Source organism: Juglans regia, chromosome 2 (genome assembly GCF_001411555.2).
Source record: "Juglans regia cultivar Chandler chromosome 2, Walnut 2.0, whole genome shotgun sequence".
NCBI classification, from domain to species: domain Eukaryota; kingdom Viridiplantae; phylum Streptophyta; class Magnoliopsida; order Fagales; family Juglandaceae; genus Juglans; species Juglans regia.
Window position 1 is genome coordinate 2,535,360 of NC_049902.1, and position 9,875 is coordinate 2,545,234.

Here is a 9,875-nt window from a genome sequence, read left to right on the forward strand (position 1 = left end):
GCATTAATTCATTGTTAAATCATATTAATGGTGCAGAGAAAACATAGCTCGGACAAATATTAAGCATATCATGTGCTTTTTGTAGTGAAAAATGGCCAACCATTCTTGGGGTTCACTCCATGCAAACTTTCCAGCACAACAAAAAAGAAGACAATTGAAGAGATGTCCGCTTGCCCAATTAATCAAATTATGCATGATTTGATTCCAAATATGTTTCTAGATTCAACCCAACTCCTTGCATGGTTTTATTCTCTCTCTCTCTCTCTCCTAATGATTTATCATTGTTAGACCATAAATTAAATACTTAGGTGCCGTTTGGATAGTAAGTTGAGATGAAAGTTGAATAAAATATTGTTAGAATATTATTTTTTTATATTATTATTGTTTTGGGAATTGAAAAAGTTGAATTGTTTATTATATTTTGTGTAGAAATTTGAAAAAGTTGTAATGATGATATGAGATGAGATGAAATGAAACACTTTTACTATCTCAACAGAGCGTTAATGGTAGTTAAACATGGTATAAGAGTAGAAGGTTTTGAATTTAAATCTCTAACTTGATACTTCACCTCACATTTAATGATATATTGAACGGCTCATTTTTTTAAGGAGATTAACCCGTACATTAGAGAGATTATTAGAATATAAACTCAACAATTAAGTTTACAGCTTTATGTATGTTTCAGTTTTTAGGACTGACTTTAACAATTTGGAGTGTGGGAGATTAGAATTAGAGGGTTATAGGCTTATAGCAAGAAGTAATGATGGAGGGAGAGAAAGAGATGAGTTAGGAACTTAGTTCACTTTTGATGGGGTGTGCTTGTCTCTTCCTTTCTGCCATCGACAAAACCAAAAAAAAAGACCTCCGATACACCAAAAAGCTGTCCTACACGATGGCTGGTTTGGCCCTTTAAGCAAACTCCAATCCCTATCTCTCTCTCTCTCTCATGTGCAGCCCTCCCCCATCTCGTGCTTAGATTCCTAATTAGACATGCTTGTAAGATAATCCGAATAAACTAATATAAACCCCACAGCAATGTCACGAGGCAGGCAATATGTATGACTGCAAAATTGTGAAGTAAAATCCCAGAACAAAATGATTCATATTCTCATCAGCATGGCCTTGTTGTCACAAGACATCACGTGACTGCTTAGCTTTCTCTAATCAGAAAACTCAATGGGGTTTTAAATTATGTTGAAAAGGAAGCCCCCATTTTGTGGGTTGCAGACCGCCAATACAGACAGATGGTCTAATAAATTCTTTAATACAATATGCAGGTTCAGAACCATTAATCTGATCATGGATGGATGGATGGATGACTTATAAAATGTTGAATTTGGTGTTATTTTTTTAATAATAAGCAATAAATGGACAAATGGACCAAGTCATAAATCTTGTCTCTAACAGATTTGAGAATTGGAGCAGCAGGTTTACAAGCATCTATCTGCATTTTCTAACATAGATCTAAATCTGAACTGGTTACAAGTTTTAGCAACAGGATTTTTAAAGTATTTCTCCTCTTTTATTACTCTGTTTTAAATGGCGAGCATTTATGTAACATTTGAAATTCAAATACGATGGAAAACTCGAAATGATTAGCATTTTTAATGAAGTGGCACTATCACATTAGCAACTAGTTGTAAACTCTAACATCCAAATACACAACTCTCAGTTAAAGTGGTTTCATTTGGATCCTTGAATGAGCTCAGCTCATCTCAGTTGTGTTCTGTTTTAGACCTATCCTAACATTCAAATACACAACTCCCAAATCACTAAAGATCACTCAACTCAAAACCTCTTTATACGTGGGACCTACAACTGTTTTCAACTTAACACTTCTTTATATGTTGTGAGACCCACAACCTTTTTTAACTTCTCATAAATACATATAAACTCATCTTAACTTTCAAACACATCTAAACTTATCTTAAGTAGGTTCTATAAAACTCACTCTACCATCTTAACTCACTACTATTTATAAATAATTCAATTTATCTCATCTCAACTCAACATCAAAACGGGTCTGCTATGCATGGGATAAGAGCTGCCTACTGCTGCAGCTTTCTGTTTGTTTACAACAATCTTTCCGCAGCTTGAACCTTTAAAAGGGAAATATAGCAGCACAAAAACTTTAAATTCCAATCTGATTTCAGAACCTCCGACATCACGTGACAGCTTTAGATGAATTTAACTTGAAGAATCCAAATGGAAAATGAATCCTCACCCAATCATACGAGTTTAGATATCATTATCATCCATAAAAACTATAATTTCCTTTCAGGTGGAAAATCTAAATTGTTAGATCCAGGATTAAATTTGTAAAAGAGGGTCCTAATCCAAAACTCCAACTCTACACAAGGCTGCTGAGTCAGACCCCGCAATGCTAGTTGGCCAAGACATGCTGCTGCAAGTGACAAGAACTGTTCACTTACTGATATTTATTTAGTTTTTCAGTTCAATTCTTTTTGTGTCAAGGAAAAAAAGCAACAACATGTGTTAAGATAATTTTTTGTGCAAGGCCATATAAAAAGGATAAAGTTTCACAATAGAAAGCTAGACATGAAAGTGACTCCCTCGCCCATCTCTCCCCATCTGCATTTTGAAATTAAAAAACAGTTATCCACCTCCCCCCCACCTCTCTCTCTTCCACCATTAACAAATGCTAAAAAACAGCCATCTAAAATTCCATTTTCTCTCTGCACAAACATCATGGCCTAGCTGTTCTTGGATCCGGAGATTCTGGGTCTTTCAATTTTTCCTCTGCACATTATATTAGTACGCCTTAAAAAACTCATATCCCACAAGACATGATTTGGTTTCTCACACCCATTGTTCCTCCTCCCTAGGCTCAAACCTCTCCTCCTTGTATTCCTCCTCCATTGGAGTTTGTACCAATAGCTCTTTAGCTCTAATGCCTGTAATTCCATGGACCCTTTTCTCCTTTCTCACAATCCTTTCCCTTTCACTTCCCTACTACCCTTTTGTAGCTTTGGCTGTTAACCTACAAGGCCAAGCTCTTCTTTCATGGAAGCACAGCTTGAATGGATCATCTGAGGCCTTGAGCAATTGGGACCCAAATGATGCAACTCCGTGTGGGTGGTTTGGCATCACTTGCAACTTCAACAAGGAGCTTGTGGGATTGGAGTTGAGGTACTTGGATTTGTTGGGTGAACTTCCTTCAAACTTCAGTTCCTTGTTGTCCTTGAACAAGATTGTTCTCACCGGAACAAACCTCACCGGTTCAATCCCGAAAGAGATTGGCATCCTCGAGGGATTGAGCTACTTGGACTTGAGTGACAATGCCTTGACAGGTGAAATCCCAAGTGAGATTTGTAACTTGGTTAAGCTCCAAGAAATCCACCTCAATTCCAACCGGCTAGAGGGATCGATTCCGGCCCGAATTGGCAGCCTCAGGAGCTTGGTACAACTATTTCTCTATGACAACCAGCTCGGTGGTGGAATTCCCAGTACCATAGGCAACCTGAAGCAGCTTCAAGTAATCAGAGCTGGCGGGAATAAGAACCTTCAAGGCCCTCTACCCCAAGAAATCGGGAACTGCACTGATTTGGTAATGTTGGGCCTGGCCGAAACAAGCATATCGGGGTTCCTCCCATCAAGTCTCGGCCTCCTCAAGAAGCTCGAAACGATCGCAATCTACACTGCCCTTCTCTCCGGCCAAATTCCCCCTGAACTCGGCGACTGCACCTCTCTGCAGAACATCTACTTATACGAGAATTCCCTCACCGGCTCAATCCCAAACAAGCTCGGAAGCCTCGTAAATCTCCAAAACCTTCTGCTTTGGCAGAACAGCTTGGTTGGCACTATTCCATCGGAGCTGGGTAATTGCAAACAGTTGTCGGTTATCGATATCTCGATGAACTCGTTGACCGGAAGCATTCCGAAGACTTTCGGAAATTTATCATCGTTGCAGGAACTCCAACTAAGCGAGAACCAAATATCGGGAGAAATCCCAGCTGAGCTCGGAAACTGTACGGAACTCACACATATCGAGCTCGACAACAATCAGATAACTGGTACGATTCCGTCCGAATTCGGAAACCTTCGGAATCTAACAATGCTTTTCTTGTGGAAAAACAAGCTGGAGGGAGCTATACCGTCTTCGATTTCCAACTGTCAGAATCTCCAGGCCGTGGATTTGTCTCAAAACAGCTTGACGGGGAACATTCCGAAAGGGATCTTCGAGCTCAAGAACCTGATCAAGCTTTTGCTTCTCTCGAATAATTTATCAGGCGAAATTCCTTCCGAGATTGGCGACTGCTCATCGCTGATTCGGTTCCGAGCGAACAAGAACAAGCTGACTGGGGCTGTCCCGCCGCAGATAGGGAACTTGATAAATCTCAATTTTTTGGATCTCGGGACGAATCGGCTCTCTGGAAACATACCCCAGGAGATCTCCAGCTGCCAGAATCTTACGTATCTTGACCTGCATTCCAATTCGATCGCCGGGAATCTGCCAAATAGCTTGAGCCAGCTTTTGTCGTTGCAGTTCATTGATTTCTCAGACAACTCGATTGAAGGGACGCTGAGCCCGAGTCTTGGATCGCTCAGTTCGCTCACCAAACTCGTTCTCGGGCAGAACCGGCTCTCCGGAACGATCCCGACTCAACTTGGTTCGCTCGCGAAGTTACAGTTACTGGACCTGAGTGGAAACGAACTGTCAGGGAATATCCCGGCTAGTTTGGGAAAGATCCCGGCGCTAGAGATTGCCATGAATTTGAGCTGGAACCAACTCTCCGGTGAGATTCCAGCTGAGTTCGCAGACTTGGACAAGCTGGGGATCTTAGATCTCTCTCACAACCGGCTGTCTGGTGACCTCCGCTATCTCGCGGATCTTCAGAATCTGGTGGTCCTCAATATATCGGACAACAACTTCTCGGGACACGTGCCGGACACCTCTTTCTTCGCGAAGCTACCGTTGAGCGTCCTCTCCGGAAATCCCAAGCTGTGCTTCTCAGCCAACCAGTGCGCCGCCGCCGACAAGAGCCGAGATTCCACCAGAAGACGCGCGGAGGCGGCGCGTGTGGCAATGATCGTGCTACTGTGTGCCGCATGCGTGCTGCTCCTGGCAGCGCTTTACATCATCCTCGTGGGAGCAGCGAAGAGACGCGGGGACCCAGGATTTGGTGGGGCCCACGAGTGCGACCTCGAAGGCGACGGCGACGTGGAGATGGGCCTGCCATGGGAGGTGACTCTGTACCAGAAACTAGACCTGTCGATTGTTGACGTGGCCAAATCCCTGACACCTGGCAACATAATCGGCCGCGGACGATCCGGTGTCGTTTACAAGGTAACTATCCTATCGGGCTTAACCATTGCCGTCAAAAGGTTCCGAACATATGAAAAGTTATCGGCGGCGGCATTTTCGTCGGAGATTGCCACTTTGGCAAGAATCCGACACCGAAACATAGTCCGATTATTGGGATGGGGTGCCAACAGCAAAACCAAGTTGCTTTTCTACGATTATCTACCCAACGGTAACTTAGGTGCACTGTTACACGAGGAGAGCGCAGCGGCAGGATTAATGGTGGTGGAATGGGAGACTCGGCTCAAGATAGCATTAGGGGTTGCAGAAGGGCTGGCCTACTTGCACCACGATTGCGTGCCGGCAATCTTGCACCGGGACGTGAAGGCGCACAACATTTTGCTGGGGGATCGGTACGAGGCTTGTTTAGCAGATTTCGGACTGGCAAGATTGGTGGAAGACGATGCCAATTCCTTCTCGGCTAACCCGCAATTCGCCGGCTCCTACGGCTACATGGCTCCTGGTGAGTTTCGCTGTCATTCATGATCCTCTGTATCGGATTAGCTTAATTTTGACTTAATTAACTTCCGTACAAATAAAACCCCATTTTTGGGCTTTATAAAAAGTAGTTTTTGCATCCATTATAAAGACTCTTAAAGCGGATTAGTGGAAGAACAGGGGATGAGACAAATTTCCCATAATTTTGTGACATCTTAGAAACATCCAAAGGCTTACATGCTTATCTTTAGTTTACGTAAAATGATTTATACCTAATATTTTTCATAATATATTTTATAATATTGTGTTAAATGAGAGATATTATATTTATCTTATAATATTATTATAAAATATATTGTGTGTACCAATACTCATTATATTTTTTTAGAAATTAAATCATTTAATTCGATCGAATAATTTTTTTGATAAAAAAAAAAAAAACTTTATTCTTGACAAAAAAGAACAGTACAACTTTTTGAGACACTTCCATTATGGTTGTTTATTGTTTGCTTTTAAGTTGTTTGTTCTGGTCATGGGCTATGTCTCATCCATTTGGAAGTATTTGCACATGCATAATTGTTCTGAAGATGATCTGCTCTAATTTGGCATTGCAAATGACGTGACGTTTACCCTGCTCAGGGTGTGTCCAGAACGTCACATTTTACTGCATGCCTTGTTGCCTTTATATATATATTTTATTATTATGTCAATGAAACTTGCACCTGTTCTAATAATTTGAATTCAATTATTATTTTTTTGACTCATTACAGAATATGGTTGCATGCTGAAAATCACTGAAAAGAGTGATGTGTATAGTTTTGGAGTGGTTCTCTTAGAGATCATAACTGGGAAGAAACCAGTAGATCCATCATTTGCTGAGGGAGAGCATGTTATTCAATGGGTTAGAGGTCATCTAAAGAGCAAGAAGGACCCAGTTGAGATCCTAGATCCCAAGCTTCACGGCCATCCAGACACACAAATACAAGAGATGCTGCAAACGTTAGGAATATCCTTGCTTTGTACAAGCAATCGTGCTGAAGACCGCCCCACAATGAAAGATGTGGCAGCATTATTAAGAGAGATTCAACACGAGCCGGCCACCGTGGGAGCCGAGGCCATCAAGCCAAATAGCAACTCCTTGACAAAAACTGAAACACCATCGTTTTCATCATCAACCTCAGTCACACCGGCTCAATTTTCGCTCCTCCGAGGGTCCTCTCATTGTTCATTCGCCTACTCATCTTCCTCAGCCGGTTATTTATCGAGAAATCAGTGACATATATAATAGCCTGCATGTAGTAAGAGAAATTTTATTCCATTAATCCGCCATATATTGATTTGTAGGAGTAGGACGTTGTAATATTGCATGTGGGAATTAATTGTAAAGATGATCAGCTAGCTAGCAAGTGTTGGTTTTGCATAATATTTGGAAACAGGATGAGCAAAATGAGTATATAGCAACTTGGGAATTGTTGTCCTCGGTAAAACTAATGTTATTTTTACTATCCCGACATGTTGCTGATCAAACATTGACTTGAAAGGTCGTTTTCCATGCTGTCTCCAAAAGGCCCGTGCAAGAGGGATATGTTGATGTGTGTGTGAACGTCTAGTTTTAATTGCGAGAACCAAAAAACTAAAAGAAATATATAAATAAAATAGTGACAGCTTCTCTCCTGGCCTGATCTCTTACTCGTTGGAGATGTGTGGCTTTGGATAAATGTGGGCAATGATTGGGCGTGTGAAACCCCGCCCCTTATCTGTGTCTGTCTCGATAGGCTAGCTGTTGATTTTAGGATAAGAAAGAAGGTTACTTGATTTCGTGCAACTTATAAGAGAATCCGTATGATACGCACATCAATTGCAGATTCCATGATTCATGGACTTTCCCGATTTACCTCTTTCATAATTTGCATTGTAATTACTCTGTTTATAGTTTTCTTCTATAGCGGTGCTTGTAGTTTCCTTTAGTGTTTGCAATTTCCTTTTATGGCTATACATTCCTTATAGCAATATTTTCCTTATTTAGCTACAACAATGTAATATATATATTGCCTTATGATAATGAGACAAGTGAAGTCTTTCTGCAATTCACTTGCATAAACCTTTTATGGTATCAGAAGGTCTTCTTCTCTCACGAGAATAACGATCCTCCTCTGCACTATGTCATCCAGCATCCATTCCAACCCCCATCCTGTTTCGGGAGGTTCTGATTCTTCTATCGACCTACCTTTAGTCACCATCAACACCTCTAGCCAACTACCTTTCAAACTTACTGCCTCAAATTATCCATCCTGGCGTGCAACCTTCATAACCATTTTATTTGGCTATGATCTTATGGGTTATTTGGACGGTACATTTCCGTGTCCTCCTACGCCCACCGAAAAGTCCTCCTCCTCTGCTTTAGCTCGCTATGCTCACTGGTATCGACAGGACCAGCTGTTGTTAAATGCGATCTTCTCCTCGGTCTCTGAGACCGTAATGCCTCTCATTGCCACGACAACCACTAGTCATGCTGCTTGGCAACATCTTGCCCGTCTGTTTGCAAGCAAGTCTCGGGCTCGTATCATGCAGTTGAAGGAGGATCTAACCCTGATCCAACGGGGTTCTCGCACGGTATCTGAGTTTCTTCATGCGGTCAAGGTGATTGCTGATGAACTTTCTCTCATCGATGCACCAGTTTCGGATGATGACTTGACGCTCTACGTTCTCAATGGTCTTGGCTCTGAATTTCGAGATATGGTGGCTCCCATTCGCGCACGAGAAACTGCACTTTCGTTTGCCGAATTACATGATCTGCTCATTGGTCATGAGCACTACATCAAACGCATGGATGGCAATGCTTCCGCTCTTGTTGTCACAGCCAACTCTTCTCAACGAAAACAGTCCAATAGCAGATTCAAAAATAACAAATCTCGCTCCAAACCACCTCCCAATCATAAATCTGGCACCAAGAAGTCTTTTGTTATATGCCAAATCTGTGATCAGTCTGGACACACTGCTAAAACATGTTTCAAACTTCAGTCACGACCTGCTGCAAATTGCACCACTTCGACAACTCCAACCCAAGGCAAATGGCTCCTTGACTCTGCGGCGTCTCACAACATCACATCCGACTTAGCCAACCTCTCCATTCACTCAGAATATGAGGGACAAGACGAGGTGGTTCTCGGTGATGGTACAGGTTTGCCGATTTCTCACATTGGTTCCGCAACTATTTCCTCTCCTTCTCGATCCCTCACACTTAAGGACACCTTACATGTGCCTCTCATTCATAAAAATTTGATATATGTTCACAAGTTTACTCATGACAATAATGCTATCATTGAGTTTCATCCTCTTTTTTACCTTGTGAAGGATCGGACGACGGGGGCAGTTCTCATGCGCGGTAGGTGTGAAGACGGGGTCTATCCGATGGCATTCAGTTCCTTTCCTCAAGCTAATCACATTCGGCTAGCTGGAACTCGTGTCCCTTTTGCTCTCTGGCATCATCGCTTGGGCCATCCCACTCCGAAACTCTTGTCCTCTCTCATTCGCCATCATGCCTTACCTGTTTCTCCATCTGCCTCTTCTATGTCGTGTGTTTCCTGTAAATGCAATAAATCGCATAAGCTCCCTTTTACTTCTACGTCTCTCAAGAGTACTACTCCTCTTGAATATTTGTATGCCGATGTGTGGGGACCCTCCCCCGTCCCTTCCATTGATGGTTATCAATACTATTTATTACTTGTTGATCATTTCACTAAGTATTGTTGGTTTTATCCATTGCGGCATAAATCTGATGTTCATGGTACGTTTGTGCAATTTACCTCCATGGTTGAAAATCAATTTTCAAGCAAACTTAAAAATTTGTACTCCGACAATGGCGGTGAATATCTCAAACTCAGAACATTTCTTAGCAGTCGTGGCATTAGTCATTACACTACTGCCCCACACACTCCTCAACAAAATGGCACTGCTGAACGTCGCCATCGCCATATTGTTGAAACCGGTATGACTCTACTTCATCATGCTTCGGCTCCATCAAATTATTGGACCCATGCTCTAGCCACTGCCGTGTACCTCATTAACCGTCTTCCTACACTTTTACTCATGCGCAAAAGTCCCTTTGAAGCAC

At 42.1% G+C, this 9,875-nt stretch overlaps 1 protein-coding gene across 1 annotated transcript; it reads left to right on the forward strand.

Moving 5' to 3' along the window:
- Window positions 1–2,495: 2,495 nt before the first annotated feature.
- Window positions 2,496–7,243, forward strand: LOC109003854 (LRR receptor-like serine/threonine-protein kinase). The gene is made up of 2 exons (XM_018982174.2): window positions 2,496–5,786; window positions 6,532–7,243. Exons 1-2 carry the CDS (start codon window positions 2,912–2,914, stop codon window positions 7,035–7,037), a joined length of 3,381 nt encoding a protein of 1,126 aa, XP_018837719.1. The 5' UTR covers window positions 2,496–2,911; the 3' UTR covers window positions 7,038–7,243.
- Window positions 7,244–9,875: the final 2,632 nt, after the last annotated feature.